The sequence below is a fragment of the Phyllostomus discolor genome, chromosome 15 (assembly GCF_004126475.2).
Source record: "Phyllostomus discolor isolate MPI-MPIP mPhyDis1 chromosome 15, mPhyDis1.pri.v3, whole genome shotgun sequence".
NCBI lineage: Eukaryota > Metazoa > Chordata > Mammalia > Chiroptera > Phyllostomidae > Phyllostomus > Phyllostomus discolor.
In genome coordinates this window covers 8,387,782-8,405,296 of record NC_040917.2, presented here as the reverse complement: position 1 = coordinate 8,405,296, position 17,515 = coordinate 8,387,782, and the positions used below count along the sequence as shown (strand labels likewise).

Below are 17,515 nucleotides of genomic sequence, written 5' to 3'. Positions count from 1 at the left end.
GACATGAAGCTGTAAAATCGATGGTGAGCATCCTGGTGCACTTTTCTCATCGTGGAACAGAAACGATGTGAGATGCTCACAGCTTGGAGAGCAAGTGGCTCCATGGCACATAGCTAACCACAGACATTTCCTGGGGGAACTTATTTTCCTTGGGGTTCCTTTGAGTGTGACTTGTGGCAGCGGATGTACCCTTTCCAGTGTCTCATGGCACTGCACTGGCTTGTGTTCTCTGAGGACTTTCCCCCCAGCAGCGGTGGGGCACAGCTCAGAATGTGGCCCGTGGTAGAGCGGGGCCGGGCTGGGTCTAACTGCCTTGCGGACACTGCAAGGCCAGGCCCTGTGTCCTGCTGGTCTGAGCCACTCCTTAGGGCACGTGCTAGGTGCCCGGCCCAGTGCTAACCGCTTTGCATGGATTATCTCAGCTGATCCTCAGAAAACTTCATGATGTGTGGATACTGTTGTTAGTGCCGTTTCTACAGATTAGGGAACCGAGGCTTAGAAAGGCTAAGGAACCTGGAGGCCAGATGGCCACACAGGGCAGGGCCAAGGTGCAGGCTCCGTTTTCTCCTTAGCCCTGTGTGAGCACCTTTACCACAACGTTGTGATGGCATTGCGGTCCTAACGTGCACAAGGTAAGGACTTTATTGCTTTCCACGGAAGCTCTGGTTTGATGTGGCAAGGGATAAGTAAACAGCTCAGTAATAAAATAAATGCTTAATGTGATAAAAATAAAGAATTAATTAAAATGCAATAAAATTTACAAAATGTTTGGAGCTTGGTGCTCGGGAGCAGGAACTCCGGGCGTACCTCAGAGGACCCGTCAAGCCAGGCTCCGCTGTGTGTTGTGAGCACGACGTCTGAATCGGCCCCGCTGTCTCTTTGAAGAAGGCGGCGCAGACGGAGAGCTCTGGCAGTTGCCTGTGACTGGGTCTTGAGCAGCAGTAAGGCCACGACCCTTTCTGGCATTAGAACAAATCGTTGGCACATCCTCTCAGCAAGGCTCTGGCTGTCGGTCCCAAGGCATACGGCATGTTTATGGGGAGGTCCCTCAGTTGACATCTCCAGAGACCCAGACGTGCTGCCCGGGACGCCTGGGACCAGCCTTTCCTTCATCCAAGGGTGTGTCTGGGCAGTGGGCCGGCACGAGAGGTGTCACTCTACAGGAGGGGCGCCCTGTGATTAGCCTTGACCTCCGCTGGTATATGATGCAAGGCTTTGTTCACAGTAGTTTCAAAATAATAAGCTTGTTGAAAACAGTGTTTTGATCCAAAATTGAGTCATAGAAATGGCTGACTTGGACAAGGGCTATCGGGCTATGGAAATACTGAGGAGTCTTTATGATGTGGGACAGAGCCTCTAAAATATGTTCTCATCATGGCACACACAGGAAAGGACCGTATATGCACTCCACACTGTGGTAGGCAGTCGGCGCTCACGGCCAGAGGTGGCTGCCCGGGACCCTGGGTGGCCCCAGGGCTCACCTACTACTCAGGGGGGCAAGGTTCCAAGGTTTCCACACACCCCCTGGCAAGGACCACCAGGACAGAAACCCTGATGGATGGTATTTTTAAACCCAGTCCTTACGTTTTGGCAAAAAGGACTTAATGGGAAATTTTTTAATTCTTTGGGTGTTTGATTATGAAGGTAAGTTCTCATGTGAGGAGATTCCAATTTCTGTAGTTTATTTTTTAAAGAAAAATTGTTTCACAGTGATTTTATATCTTGTCCTAAGACACTTAAGGTTGTTAAAAAAATTAATAAGGCCCCTATGTTATAACAGAAGTGGATACACAGCCATCTGTAACATGACAGAATTTGGACATTGCCTCTGTGACTATTAAGTGTGACAGGTTCTCTTGTGATGGGCAATTTCTAAGGAAACATTTTTTTTTTTATTTTCAGAGAGGGAAGGGAGAGAGAGAGAGAGAGAGAGAGAGAGAGGGAGAGAGAGAGAAAGAAACATCAATGTGTGGTTGCTGGGGGCCATGGCCTGCAACCTAGGCATATGCCCTGACTGGGAATCAAACCTGCGATGCTTGGTTCGCAGCCCGCTCTCAATCCACTGAGCTATGCCAGCCAGGGCAGGAAACATTCTTAATATTAACACTTGAGCACTGATTTTTTTCAACCAGCTATACAGAACTCATCAAAATTAGCAGGTTTTCTCCCAAACAACCATCATGCTTTTAAAAATAATTGATATTAGGTATCCTTCTGTGTGATGATCAGAATAGTGACCGTGATATAACTATGTGAACCGCACCCTCTGATAGAAAAAGGGAAGGTAGGAGGACAGCATACTGTCGACAGTGGAAACACAGAAGAGTCGTAAAAGCACCAATGGGGAGAGGAGCGAGCTGCCTAGAAACCAGTGACCCTGTGCATCACGTCACCCAGGTGGCCGTTGGCTGGGAGTGGAGCTGCGAGACCCTGGATTGTCTGTTTTGATTTTCACTGCCCTTTACTTATCTCTCTTGTCATTTTGGGTTTCTAGCTGAGGCATTAAAACGAAGATTAGAAGACCTGGAGGAGGAGAAAAGCAACTTGTGCTTCCAGCTTCCTTCCAGGCAGCCGGCCCTCCGCAGCCTTCTGGTCTACCTGGGGGCACAGGCCGAGGCCACCCTGCGCCAGGCCGCTCAGCAGTGAGTACTGGGGTCAGACCCCACCCTCCTCTCCCTGGGTCCCTTCCTCTCTCAGCTCCCAGGTGGTGAAGAGCTGGGAGGGGATTAGCTGGAGAGACCCTCAGCTTCCTCTTTGGGGAAGTGCCCTTTTGCTGGTTGGACAGGCGGAGTTTCCTTCCCGAGTGAGGGACCCATGTGGACCGCTCCCCTAAGAAGCCCTTTCTGCTGATTGACAGAGAGCAGCCCTAGACATGGGCCTGGCCTGGGGGTTAAGCTTCCCTGGGAAGCCAACCTTCTGAGAAGGTGGGGGTGGGTTTCCTCTTGCCCAGGGCAGCTCGGGCTCCTGGCCTGTGTTAGCCTGTCAGATACACAGACAAACCATCCCCTCCTTGTGCTACCCAAGGGTCTCCTGGCACCGGTAACGGAGAGCAACCGCCATTTCTAGCCCCGAGGCTCTCATCCTGGCTGCAGGCTTGAATCCCCTGGAGAATTGTTAAATGTTCAGTTCCCATCCAGACTGAGTCCGTCGCTGCTGCGGTGGGTCCCAGGCGCTGGCATGGCTAGGGGTCAGAGAAGCACTGCTTTTGGACACCTGCTTGTGCCCTGTCTCCCTGGGGACAGACAGGCTTCAGAGAGAGTAGATTTGTGTCGGTGGAGGGCTGTCAGCCCTGTCACAGTCTGGGCCTGCTTCTCCTTAGGTGTAAACACAGCCACAGCAATTACGCTTTATTTCCAATGTCCCTGACGACCACCAGACTGGCCCACTCCGCGTGGGTGTGCATGGTGTTATACAGTCAGTGCATCCTGGCGTCTCCCTGCAGCCTCTGTTCACAGTGGGGCCGACTATTTTCCGGAGACTCGCCCTGAAGTTCTGCTGGTAGCAGAGTGAGAGGCACCTGGTAGGTGCTTCCTTACAGGTGTTTGCCAAATGAGCTTTCACCTTTTAAAAAGCAGGTGAATCCCACCCACTTCTGGTCTTTTTATTCATCGCACGTCGAGCTGGCACCTCGTTCCCTCTCCCTTCCTCACACGGGGGGCTCTTCCTGACTTGACCATCTGCTGAATTCTTTCTTTTGTTTGTTCTTTGGAGTTCATTCTTGGCCTCCACTCCAGCCCCGGCCATTTCAGTCTCTGCTGATGTATCGTGTTTCTACTTCCTGTGCAAAGACTGCCCAGCAGTTGCTAAGTGCCTTTAAAAGTAACTCGGTTAAACATTTTTATTGTGATAGAATATACACAGCCTCACATCTGCCATTTTAACCACATTGAGAGTACAGTTTGGTGGCATTTAAATACGTTCACATCGTTGAGCAACCGTCACTACCATCCACCTCCAGAACTCCTTTCATCTTCCCGAATAGAAACTCCATCCCCATTAAACACCGACTCTCCTTCCCCCTCCTCCAGCCCCGGGGGACCATCCTTCTACTGTTTGTGTCTATGAATCTGACTTCTCTGGGGACCTCATGTAAGTGGGGTCACACAGCACTTGTCCTTTTGTGACTGGCTCATGTCACTCTGCCTAATGTCCTCAAGGCTTATGCATATTACAGCAGGTGTAGGTATGTCCTTTCTCCTTAAGGCTGAATAAGATCTCATTGTATGGATGGGCCACATTTTGCTTATCTGTTCTTCCCTCAATGAACAGGAAGTGACTTATTTAATCCTCAGGACAGTTCTAGGGGGTGCACTGTTTTGTATATTGATATCTGTATTCATGTGGAGACCTTCACTGTCACCTAGATCTATACTTGTATTTGAAGAAGAGGAAACTAAGCCCAGAAGAGGTTAAGGGCCATGCGCAGATCACCCAGCGGCGGTGCTGTGCCGAGGCATACACCAGGCCTTCTGGCTCCAGTCTCGGCTTTGCCGTGACCTAGCTAGCCTGCACGGGATCTGGTTGGAGAGCGATGCTTTGTTACGGTCTTGGCCGAGTTTCTCGCAGAACACAGCGCTCCAGTAGAGGTGATATCATGCATTCTCTCTCAGTGAGGTCACATCATCTGACACCTCTTATGTTGACATTTTGGGCCGCAGCCACTTCCTAGGGTTCAGCCTGATATATCCCCTCGAAAACAGAAGCCCTTACGCACCACTTACGAAGCCAGTAGTAATGGTCGGCTTACCTCTCTCCTTTCCTCCCGGAGCTGCCTGTACGCCGGTGTGACCTGAGTTCTCTCGCTCTCTCTCACTACCAGAGTCAGCAGTGACTGTCCAGGTGTTAAATTGAAAAGGCGTTTTAAATGCTGGTTCTGCTCTGCATCACTGCATCGTGCATAACTTTTACTCAGGCAGACTCACCCCTGAAACTCTCTCTGCCCTTGACCTTCCTGCGTCACCCTGACCTGCTCTTCTTGCTGCCTTTCTGGCCATTCTCAGCCTCTCACGAGCCCCCGTTCCTCTCTCCGTCTCCCGGTGTTGATGCTCCTCCGTTCCGCTTGCAGCCTGTCCTCTCCCTTCACGCGCTCTGTGCTCTCTCCAGGTGACCGCAAAGCCTCCCATGCTTCAGGTATCGCTAATGCACTCATTTCCCTCGAATTCATATCTCCGTCTCCCTTCTCTGTCCCGAGGTCCAGCCTACAGTTTAGCTTTTGATTGAACATCTTCCCGGCCCTGAGTTTATCTTTGTATCCTAAAGGTTTACTATCTTTTAAGCCTACTTACTAAAATTGACTGTCTCCCCTAATCACCCTCTTCTCCTGTACCCTCAGTCTCGGTGATTTTTGCTGCCGTGGACCCAGCTACCCAAGTAGGAACTCTGGGACGTCCTTGGCCCCTCCCTTTGCCCCGCTCCCAGTTCCGAGAGCAGCAAGTCCTGCTGATTCTGCCGTCTGCCTCTATGTCATTCCCACTCACTTTGCACCCTCGTGGCCACGCCTTAGTACTGCTCTCAAATGTGTCATCGGGGGGATCGCAGTGGCCTCCTTACTGGCGTTCCTGGTTCCCAGACAGCTCTGTCCCATTCATCGGCCACAGTGCCACCAGTGGAGATAAAGTCACACTCAGTGCCTTTCAGGATAACATCTGTGCCGCTCAGCGTGATACCCACAGTTTTTCCATCCAGCACCTGACTGGCAGCCCAGAATTTAGCCAGCCCTCTCCAACACCTGCAGTCCGTACCTCCTGCAGTGTGAGAAGTTCCCTGAATGCTCTGAATGCTTCTAAATTCTATGATCTTGCACGTGACCCACCATTGTCACTACCATCCTTGCGTAGCCTCACCCATGAGCCACGCTGTCTCCCCCTACTGGAGTTACTGGAGCACCTGAACATCCTCACGCTCTCCTGAGTGTTAAGGAAATATCTTCCCTCCAATACCTGTCTACTCTGAAAGACTACACGATCCTGGAGGACAGGATGTATTGTGCTTACCTTTTTATGCCGAGAGAGCAGAACAGTGGCTGGGCCGTACTAAGTATTCTCTAAATATTCACTGAGTCAGTGAATATGATACAAGCGTGCACGCACCTGTGCGTAGGTTGGCAAGGGTACATGTGAATGTCTATTGGGAGAGAGAGCAAAAGCAGCTTCACTCTAAGGGGGTCCAGTTGCCCTGGAGAAGATGTCTCTTCAGCCCTCCTTCTGACGTCCCCAGCAAGAAGGGCTTCCCAGTATCTCGACAGGTCTCTGGACTGGAGGTCAGGAACCCCCAGATCTGGTCTGACGTCTTCCACTACCCCCCTGTCCTGCCCTGGTGTAGTTTCCCAACTCCTGCGCACTGCACTCCCCTCACCGGAGGGCGAGAGGGTTGGATTAGATTGCTGTTGGCCAGACCGCAGTCATTTGTGCAGTATCTTTTCCAAACCCACCTGAATTCTTGTGAACACAGTGAGAAGGTAATGACCCCAAATCAGCTTCTTGCCTGAATTTTTATAATGCATATTGACATCACACAGGTGCTCAATTTTTAAAAAATTGTCTTTCAATACGCCAGCACCCGTCTAGCATGTCACATTTGTCACCACCTGGGTTATCTGAACTTGCAGGTCTCCCCTAAACCAGGGGCTGTGGCTGCAGTTCTCACAGCGGCCACCAGGGGGACACAGTGCTGGGCTGGAGCTCCCAGATGAGGGAGCCCGGAGGAGCCTGGACAGAAAGGTTTTTCAGTCATTTCTGAGTCAAGGGGGAAACACAATGCTTTGCAAAGAATGACACTTTCTTTCTTTTTAGAAATGGTTGTATTGACTTGGCATTTCTCAATGAGTTAATAACACCAATAAGTGTCTCCTAGCCTTTCGGGGTCAAGTATTTCTGGGAGAGTCAGGTGAAAGCTGTAGACTCCTTCCGTCCCACACCCCACATGCACAGACATGCAAGTGACTATGTGCAGCTGCAGGGGCGCACGGACCCCCCACTCCTCAGGGCTCGGGGTCTCAGGCTATCACAGCTTTGTCTAGAATAAGATTCAAGGGAATGCAAACTCCCAAGTACAATCAGGTACTTCGATTTTAATTTTTACTGTCACTCTGTTCGTTATAACCCCTGTTGAATTCAATTTTTAAAAAACCATAGTTCACTCTCTAAAGCTTGCGTAGGCGACCAGCCCCAATCACATCTGGTTTGCTCAGGGAGTTTCAGCTGCCGCCTTCGGGGGTCAGCCAGCCAGGCCCCCTGGAGAGCAGACACGGGCCTCTCAGTGATGCGTTGGGTCCCTGGGTGTCTGTCCTCCATGGGTGCAAATCCCCTCCCCTCCCCTCCAGTCTCCGCTGTGCTGGTGAATCTATCTTTCCCAGTTCTTTATGCTATCCTGGGCAGTTAACAGAAATGTCCGGGGCCTTTTCAGTGCTGATGTTCCTTCATTCATCCAGTTTGGAACGTAATTATACACTCAGGTCACATCTTTCCCCGTCTGGCGTCTGTGACCCTCTCCTTGGTGGTTGCTGCTGTGCTGCCTCTCCGGCTGCTGGAGGTTGACTCACCTGCTCTCTAAAGGGACCCACGTGTGGGTTCCCCAGGGGGCACCACAGGGTCCTCCTGCCACCCAGACCCTGGTGAGAATGGAGCCCTCTTTGCCCCACCCGGGCAGCCACCCCTTTTCACATGTGACTCAGCCCCTTTCCATGGGGGCCCCTTGCCCAGCGGCACACTTGTGAGGTTAGCTTTTGTGATGTCTCCTCAATTCACAGGGAGCTCACGCACCTTTGCCACAGGGAATGGTGGGCATGCAGACCCTGTCCACCCACCATGGCTCTCCAGTTCCTTTATCCAGAAGGTTCTTCGTAGGATTGAGCCCTGGTTACCCATGTGGTGATCAGCTCAACAATACATTGATTATGGGCTTTTCCTCTATCCCTCCCTCACTCCTAGTTTTGTGGGAATCACTTCTCCAAAATCAGCCCCAACCCAGATCCTGGTCTCAGGCTTTGCTATTAAGAGAACCCAAGCTTAGACTATACATTCTATGTGTTTTCCTGTTGGGCCTTCGCCCATGTGCACACTAAAATCGGTCATATGTACAACTGAATCATGTGTGTGCTCACAATGGCCTTATAAAAGACCCTTCCCCAGTCTGGCCACTGGGGCTGTTGGTCGGAGCACTGGCTCATAAACTGAGAGGTCACGGGTTCGGTTCCTGCTCAGGGCGCATGCCTGGGTTGTGGGCTCACTTTGTCGGGGTGCTTAAAAGAGGCAGGGGGTCGACATTTCTCTTTCACATCAATGTTTTCCTCCCTGTCTTTCTCCTTCCCTTTCTCCTCTCTTTAAGATCAATAGGCACGTCCTTGTGTAAGGATCTTTTAAAAAGACCCTTTACCAATGGCCAACTTAAAACACAAGGAAATAAAATATAGCCGCGTGTAAGAACAAAGATACACAGTAGTTTTCCAGGGGGGCTTGTCGAGGTGGCGCACTGGTCTCCCCGTGTTTCCTGAGCCTACACTGCCTTTCCGATGGATGGAGGTAAATGTTATGTAGCTTGTGATGCTTCTGGACGGAGCCATTTTTCCTCTGGTTAGTTCTTCCTCTGTTCCCTTTGAAACATGTGGTTCTTTGTGCCCATTTCATTGTCACGTGAGGAACACCAGGCCGTGGGATTCAGTGACGGTCAGCTGTCAGTTCACAGATGGAGGGAGGTGAGGGTGCACTGCAGAAAGACTAGAGAACAATTGTTATAGACATGTTTCACCAGAGCTGGAAATATGAGAGCGCTGTTACGATACAACCTAAAGATGGTCCTTGTTGCCAGCGTGCCAGGAGAGCAGTCGGATGGGTGCCGGATGGGCAGTGCATGCCATGTGCCCTGTTCCCAGGAGCCTGCGGAGGAGCCTTGTCGCCCCCTCCGGACAAGAAGGGAGGAAGGAGGGCAGAGAAGAGTAAGCTGAGGCAGCCACCGAGGGCTCCTCTGAACTTGTTCCAGAATTGGTGGACTACGAATAGAAGTTTCCAGATGAGGTCTTCCATGTCACCCTCTTCGCTCCAATTCAACCGAAGTCTGTCCTGAAACCCAGGCCGTAGCTGTTATAAACCCAGATAAACACGCACGCATTCCTCGGGCAGGGTGCGCACTGCTGCGTTTGAAACGACGAGGCTCCGTTTCCTACGGGCTCTGACTGTTACTTCCTCCTCCTAACTCTCTGGCCCCAGAGCTCATACATAAAGCAAGAGCTTTAAAGTGACCCACATCACTCGACTTGGCGACTCTGCAGTAACTGATTGTGCTGTCAGAGTGGCCTCCTTGGTTTAGGGCTGTTGCATTTAAAGCACATCAGTAATTTTCTGGGACTGATGCAAACCGCTTCTTTACCACTGTCTTCCAGAGAGGGAGAGACGGGAGCACGTCAGCCAGGTGACGTGCAGAGAGTCTGATAGAATGGGCATCCGTAGGGGCAGCCGTGAGCAGAGGTATTCTGAACGGCCACACTCAGCTCCCGCTGCCAGAAACAGTCACCTCCACGGAGGTGTCCTTAACTGTGGCTCCGAGAGTGCTGGTCTCTCAAGCCCGGGTCCTTTCCTTTACTCAAATCACTGCATTCCCACCTCGGCACAACACAGCAGATTTTTCTCCCACAGTGAAGCCTGCCATCGTTGTCTGTGCTTATACACACAACTGTGCAACACACACAACTGTGTTGTACACACAACTGCGTTGTATACACAACTGTGTACACCACAGCACCCGCCATGAGCCATCTTGCCCTGCATCCTGGCGGGTGGATTGTCTGGCCTCTGCTCCACCTGGCTGGCATTCTCCAGAGGGTTCTGAAGGCGGCCCTGTGAGCGAAGGGTGGGCACCAGAGGGCTCCTGGGAGGAGGTGGCCGTGCAGGCTCATCACAGGCACACGCTCCTTAACCACCAGGCTCAGGGGATGCTGACACCTAGTTGGGGTTTCAGCCTTTCCTCACACAAGTCACGTGGTGAGCGCAGTCCCTGGGATGGAAGACACTCTCCCGTGCAAGCTGGAGTCCCACTGTGTCCAGGGGTTGTGGGATCTCACTCTGCAGGTGGTTTCATCCTTCCTTAAACAATTGGGGAAAAGACAAAAGCAGGAAGGCCAGGATTATTTCAGCTGTGGGCAGCCCCAGATGGGGGCCTGCATGACCCCTCGGGGCTGAGCTGGGGGTCTGGGGCTCCCCTCCCCAGGCCCACCTGCTGTCCCCACGTCCCACCCTCCTGCTGTGATTCCCGCCCCCGAGGGACGTGCGGCTTTTACACACGGATTAGTTTACAGCAGTGACACTCGTTTGCAGCGACGCTGGGGACTGCGCCTTGAGAATATTAAGTAGAAAGGGACCGATGTTGTTGAAGGGCGAGGCTGGGGCTCCGAGGACTGAGGTCTGAACCCTGGAAGCCGGTCCCTTGCGTCGTCACTGAGCTGCCGCGTGTCCGGGGGCCACCGCACCGCCATCTGTGGGCGGCTCTCCGTCCCCCGAGTCAAAGCCCGAGCGGCAGAGAGAGGGGTTTTGGTTAATCACCAGGGCTTTGCTGACGGATTAAGTAATGAATGTGATTAACCATAATGGGGAGAATTCCCAGTGACCCACCTGTAGCTGCTCTGAGCTAATTTCAATTAGATGTTGATTTCCTTCAATAGCTCCCATCCCGACCCAGATGGTATCTATTTAGGAAATCCGGGAAACAATATTTGCATAAACAGAGCAAATTGGGAAATACATTTGTGCAAAGAAGTGATCTAATGCAATAGAAAGCTGCGTGTAAACAAGTTCTGGATTTTCCAGGCCATGGACTCATTAAATCATTCAACAAATATGTTCGGGGCCCCTGCTCCGTGCTGCACACTGGGGACACCAGCGTGAGACGGCGCAGTCTCTTGGCTCCGAGGCCCCCAGTCCAGAGCCGGTGGCCGTGGGAGCTCTGGGGCTTGGAGGAGGAGGAGGCGCATCCAGTTCCCGGGGACATCTGGCGATGAGGGTGTTTCCGTTCCAGAGATACCCTCTCTGTGACGTCTAAAGATCTGCAGAAATAGTCCCTCTTTTTAAAAAATTTATTTATTTTTAAAATATTTTATTTATTTATTTTTAGAGAGTGGAGGGGAGGGAGAAAGAGAGGGAGAGAAACATCAATATGTGGTTGCTTCTCATGCGCCCCCTACTGGGGGCCTGGCCTGCAACCCAGGCATGTGCTCTGACTGGGAATCGAACCGGCGACCCTTTGATTCCTAGGCCGGCACTCAACGGCTGAGCCATACCAGCCAGGGCATATCCATCTTTTTTTTAAAAATCAAGAGTATATTTATTTTACATTGAGTATTATTTTGTATTAGTCTCAGGTGTACAGCACAGTGGTTAGACAATCGTATATTTACACAAGTGTCCCCTGATATTTCCAAGACCCACCTGGCACCGTACCTGGTTGTTACAGTATTATTACCCGTATTCCCTATGCTGCACTTGACATCCCTGTGACTACTTTGTAGCTGCCAATTTGTACCTCCTAATCCCTTTACCTTTTCCACCCAGCCTCCTAACCCCACCCCCCGCAACCATCCGTTTGTTCTCTGTATCCGTGAGTTTGTTTCTGTGTAGTGTGTTCATTTACTATTATTATTATTTTTTAGATTCCACATATAAGTGAAATTATATGGTATTTGTGTTTCTCTGATTTATTTCACTTAGAATGATAAGGTCCATCATGCTGTCACAAATAGTAAGCTATCATTCTTTCTTTTGCCCAAGCAAGGTCATTGTGTATGTTCCCGGCTTCTTTTATCCGCTCGTCTGCTGATGGCACTTGGGTTGCTCCCACCGCGTGGCTGTCAGAGGTGATACTGAAGTGAACACAGGGGTACATGTATTTTGGATTTCTTCAGACGTATACCCAGAAGTGGAGTCGCAGGGCCACAGGTGGTTCCATTTTACATTTTGTGAGGAAACCCCGAACAGAAGCATCCGGTCTTTAACCTTCGTCACCCAGCGTAGGACAGCGTGCCCACTGCACAGGAACCCAGCGCGTTTCCTGGCGCAAACACGGAGACACAAGATAGCCAATAGCAAGCTTTCTGTGGACAGAAGGGGCTGCACACAGTAGGTGCCCAGTGGATTTGATCCCCATGATCCGCTGTACAGGGAAGCTATTATCATCACCCTCTTCCTCCTCAAAAGCGAAGAGGGTGCGGTTCAGACGGCTTTGGTAAGTCCAAGGATGCACGGTCAGAAAAAGGAGAAACTGCGGCTGGAGCGGTGGTTGTCTGTCTGTCTCCTAGTGGGTGCTGAGTCCTGCCTGTCGCTCTCGGCTGCCCCTGTTGGACAGAGAGCAAGGGACTCAGTCAAGGGTGTGGGTGCACAGGACCAGAAGCCAGGAGGAAGCGGCAGGTTATAATCTTGCCGAGAGCGGTAACTGGCTCGTGGGAGCAGCTGCAGGCATTGCGGACCCCTCCCCTCTCGCACTGCTCTCTGTGTGGCCGGGGGCCAGTCACTGAGCCTCCGTGACACGGTCTCCTCATTGATAAAGCTGTAGTGATAATGCCCACGGTGAGAAGAGAGTGTGGTAAAAATGATCGGGTCTGCGGTACAGTAAATTCTCAGTTCGTACGAGTTTATTTTACTCTTATCCGTATGACATTTTCACTATTTCTGCTGTTATGTGCCTTTAAGCACGTGGAACTCAGAGGAACAGGCCTTAAAATAAATGTCTAAGTTGTGTGGTGTGTGTCAATGAGTAAGCATTTTTAAAGATGATTCAGAGAAACCCAGGAATACGAGCCAGGCTCTTTTTTCCCCCATAGCTGCTACTCTAGCTGAGAAAAGCTGAGCTACGGACTTTCTGCCAAGGTCTCTAAAAACGTCAGGGCCGCTGCACTGCAGCGCCAGGTGGGCTCACGCGTTTCAAGTGCCACGTGAAGACTCAGGAAGTGGGAGAGTCGCTTCCACCATAGCTCCTGCCCTGGTGGTTGGAGCCTTGGTGGAGTGTGCATGTCCCCTGCTCTGTGTGGGACACATGTCTGTTCATGGCTGTGTCCCTGGCACCCAAGCACAGCCCATGGTGCGTAGGAGGTGAACTTAATAATGTTTGTTCCTTTTCTGAATGAATGAATGCAGTGGGTTAGAAGTGAAGGGACACAAACACAGCACAGCACGTATGAGGACCAGTAACTCGTTTTCTTTTCGAAGACACGTGGAGGTGGTGAGGCCCAGCGGAGGTATGAATGAGAACGTGCAGGGTCACGCTTCTGCTCGGTGAGCCCTGAGGTGCACATGCGTGTGGCAGCCGCGGTCTGGCCTTGTGGCAGGAGCTTCTGGGGGAGGAGGGGGGTTACCTCACGCCTTGGGCCATCAGAAGCTGTAGGTGGCTGCTTCTCTGCAGAGAGATGCCCTTGACCGTTAATGAATGGATGGGGTTTCTTTCAAACACAGTACAGGTCTGCTCTGTCCGAGGGCTACCGCAGGTTGACTGTGTCAAAGTATGGAAGGAAATTCAAGCAGTTGCTGAGTGCACATGGTAGAAAACATTTCTACTACAGTTATAAAGCACAGGATGTGCTCAGAAAACTTAGAAAATGAAAGATTGGCCAAAAGAAGTCATCCTGTCACCCAGAGATAAGACCTGATAGAATTGCCGGGTATTGTCCCATCATCTATTTTGTACACATTATTTATCCATTTAATCCTCACCCGAGGACATTTCTTCACTGAGTTCTTAGAGAGAGAGGAGTGGGGAGAGAGAAGCATCCATTGGTTGCCTCCCGTACACATCAGACTGGGGATCGTACGCATCCGGAACAGGGATCGAACCCACAACCCAGGCATGTGCCCTGACTGGGAATTGAACCCGCAATTCGGTTACGGGATGATGTTCCAACCAGCTGGGCCACACTGACCAGGGCGCACATTGTTTCTATGTCAGTTGGTTCATAAGACACGTGTGACCGTGATGCCTGCTCTAACAATAGCAGTGCAGAGTGAACATGTTCCATGTATGTACCGCTCCTTCGACCCAGTTTTGGTGGCTGTGCCCTCTCCTCGGGGGCCTGTGCCGTGGTTTACCGTTCTCGTCCTTACTTTGGGCCACAGTTGCAGAGTTTTCCATTTCTGGCCCCTAAGAAAAAATGTGGCATTGTTGTAACTAATCTTTGTGTGCATCTGTGATTATTTACATACAACGAATTCCTAGAAGTGGGGCTGTAAGATTCAAGGTTGTATTATATGTTAAGTCTAATTCTTACTCCCTGTGTTCACCAAGGAGCGATGCTTTACATAAACTTTCGCCAGTTTATTGGGTGAAAAATGATTCTCTCTGTTGCCTACATTTGCACTGAAAACCATCTTTTTAAAAAATATATATATATATATTTTAAGATTTTATTTATTTATTTTTAGAGAGGGAAGGGGGGGGAGAGAGAGAGACAGACAGACAGAGAGACATCAATGTGCGGTTGCTGGGGGGCTGTGGCCTGCAACCCAGGAATGCACCCTGGCTGGGAATCGAACCTGGGACACTTTGATTCCCAGCCTGAGCTCAATCCACTGAGCTATACCAGCCAGGGCTTGAAAACCATCTTTGCTGATAAAAAGGGCTACAGATGAACCCTTAGCAGTTCCTTCTTTTGAACTTCTGATAGATGAGCTCATCCCTTCTTGACCTGCCAGAACTCTTGAAATTAGCGAGATTTCCTTTTTTTCCATCACAGCTTGTCGTTTGCCTTTTAATTGTAGCTGTGGTGTTTTCTTTGACATGGTTTCCTTGACCGTTTGACATAGTTTTGCCTAGGGGACAGTTTTTTCCATCCCACTGCGTGGAGTTAGAAATCCAATACTTTAAGGATGAATTTCTCATCCTTGGATGATAGTTACCTACAAAACTCCTGCAGAGCAACTCACCAGCTCTGGTGTGGGCTCCAGCCTGAACCGCATTTCGCCGGCGTGGCTTCTGTCCATCAAGTAGGCCAGCTTCTGCCAGAATAAGAGAGAGCCAAACAGACTTGAAGCGGTTTTGACAGTTTTTTAGCGAAACATTTCTGAGGATCCCTGACCTCAGCACCTGCAAACCAGTCAAGCCTCTTCTTCATCTCCATGGCCAGGGTCAGCCCTGGAATCGGGCTCTGTCCGGACAGTCAGCGTGGGGCTGTCCACTCACACATAATGCAGGCCACAGCTGTGATCTCAAGTGATCTAGCAGCCATGCTGAAAAAAAAAAGGAGCCTGTAAAAGTAGTTTAAAATATATTTAATTCAGCTTTAATATAAAAAATACTCCAATGTGGAACAACCATGAAATATCATTAGTGAGACATTCTGTATTCTGTTTTCTTATTAGATTTTTACAGCCTGGTGCGTTTTAACTTTCAGCGCATGCAGTGGCCACGCGTGACTAGGGGCCACGGGAGTGGGTGGTACAGGGCCAGCAGTAGCAGACTGGCTCTGAGAAAAAGCCAAAGTCCCAACAGATGGTCATTAACACAGAGACTTACTGAGGGACCTCACCCCCATGACCCTCCTACAGACCAGGACAGCTGGGGACCCCTCTGTGAAATTCCCTTCTCCTCTCGGTTTTGGAGACCAGAGGGTTTCAGCGTCTCTGTATCTGTACCCATGTCTGTTTTATTTCCAGGTTGGGCGGTGAGGACGCCCCAGCTCCACTCGGAGTGGAGCCCCCAGCTCAGGACCCCCTGGGCGTGGCCATCACCAGGCGGGACTGGCTTCTTCAAGAAAAGCAGCAACTGCAGGTAAGCAGGTGGAGAATATTGGAGAAGTGGGAGGCATTTTTCTCATCCCTCTAAGCCAAAGGCGGTGAGGTGGCTCTTTGCTGGGGTAGTGATTAGCGCTTGGCCGTCCCCGGCGCATGCAAAGGGCAGCCCTGGTGGAGGCGACAGCCAGGCGTGTGGGAGTCTCATTACAAATGAGGGGCTGGCGCCCGGCAGCCTTCGCGCGGGTTTTGACATCCCTCATTACCTTTGAAAGTGCTTCCCTGCCTGCCAGGGCAATTTGTCACCTCTTATCATTGTGACCTTTGGAAGGTTCTTTTCCAGGCAGAAAGAAATCTCTTATGAAATTCCTGTGGAGCCGGACTGTGAGTAGCCGTTGTTAGGAGGCGGAGTAGTGAGCAGGGACCGAGCGAGGCAGGCGGGTCTGGGAATGATGGGCAGGCATCGTGTGGGAGCTCCAGGTGGCCCCGAGCAGTGGACAGGTCCCCCGGGGGTTAGAAACCCAGGACAGCACTGAGCTCAAGCCGGGGCCGTGGGGAGCCCTGGAAGTTGACAGGCCCCCCGAGAGGCAGGGACAGTGAAGCCGAGTCTGCACCTGCTGGAGCCCGGAGGCCCGGTGGCAGGCTTGGGGAGCAGCGAGGAAACAGATTGGAGGCACGCTGACTTCTGGAAGGAGCGGAGGGCGTGAGCACCCAGGCCCAAACCCAGGCTGCGGCTCTGAGTAGTGGGATGGACTTAGGCAAGTTCATGGGAGCTTGGGTGTGTGGCTGGACAGCCCCCATTCTCAGCCCCTCACGCAGAGTATTCTTGTCGTCTGAGTCGGCCCAGCCGGATGCCTGCAACGGCAGAGGGTAGCAGAAACAGAAGTCCTCGCAACTGGAAAGTATTCTCCAGTGAACTGAGCACTTACGTATTCCAGGAGTGCTGTCACCACGTTGGGGCAGCAGGCAACGTGAAAGCTGGGTTTTGGCTTAGTCACCAGTTAAAGGCAGCATGTTCCAGGTGATGTCACAGTGTTCAGAAATGATTGTAGCCCGGGGTACTCGGGGTTGGAGGAGTGCATTCTCGGCAGAACTCTGGGGGCAGGTCGGTCCCCACTTACTCAGCAGGTATTTACCAAGTGCCCACCATGTGCCAAATGCAAACATTATAACTACCTAACTACGTACTTAGTATTTTGTAGGTGGTAGGAGCCACAGGGCACAGCCCCAGGTGATGGGGAGCGGGGGATGGATGGGGCCTGCCATTGAGGAATGAGATTGGAGGAAAAGCTTGAAGGAGGCGAGAGGGCAGGCCTTGCAGAGGGCCCAGTGAGAGCGTCCCCAGCAGAGGGAACAGCCGTGTGGAAGCTGCGGCGGGCATGGGCCTCTTGTGTTCCACGGGTGGCCCGGAGGCCAGGTGGGGAGAAGAGAGAGAAGTTCAGAGATGAAGGGGCCTTCTGGGGTCTTGCGGGCCTTTGTGGGGACTTGGGTTTTTCTCTGATCGGAGCAGGGGACCACTTGTGTTAAGCCCAGGGTGTAGCGCCAGTGTGGAAAGCAGTTGGTGGTTCTTCAGCAAATTGAAAGTAGAACCACCACGTGACCCAGCAGTTCCACTTCTGGGTCTATGCCCAAAATTCAAAGCAGGGACTCAGAGAGGTGTGTTCATAGCAGCATCATTCACGATAGCCCAAAGGTGGAGCAGCCCAAGTGTCCACCGTCAGATAAATGGACGGAGAGAAGGCGGTCCATCCATACAGTGGACTGTTACGCAGCCTTAAACAGGAAGGATGTTCTGACACGCTACAACATGGATGAAC

The 17,515-nt window shown here is 51.5% G+C and overlaps 1 protein-coding gene across 1 annotated transcript in view; it reads left to right on the top strand.

Moving 5' to 3' along the window:
• The window catches only part of DISC1 (DISC1 scaffold protein), a 261,128-nt gene that overhangs the window by 71,390 nt on the left and 172,223 nt on the right, over window positions 1-17,515 (top strand). Inside the window, exons 4-5 of the mRNA XM_036016158.1 lie at window positions 2,495-2,642; window positions 15,624-15,738. Coding sequence (XP_035872051.1) covers window positions 2,495-2,642; window positions 15,624-15,738 — 263 coding nt within the window. The remainder of the gene's footprint in view (window positions 1-2,494; window positions 2,643-15,623; window positions 15,739-17,515) is intronic.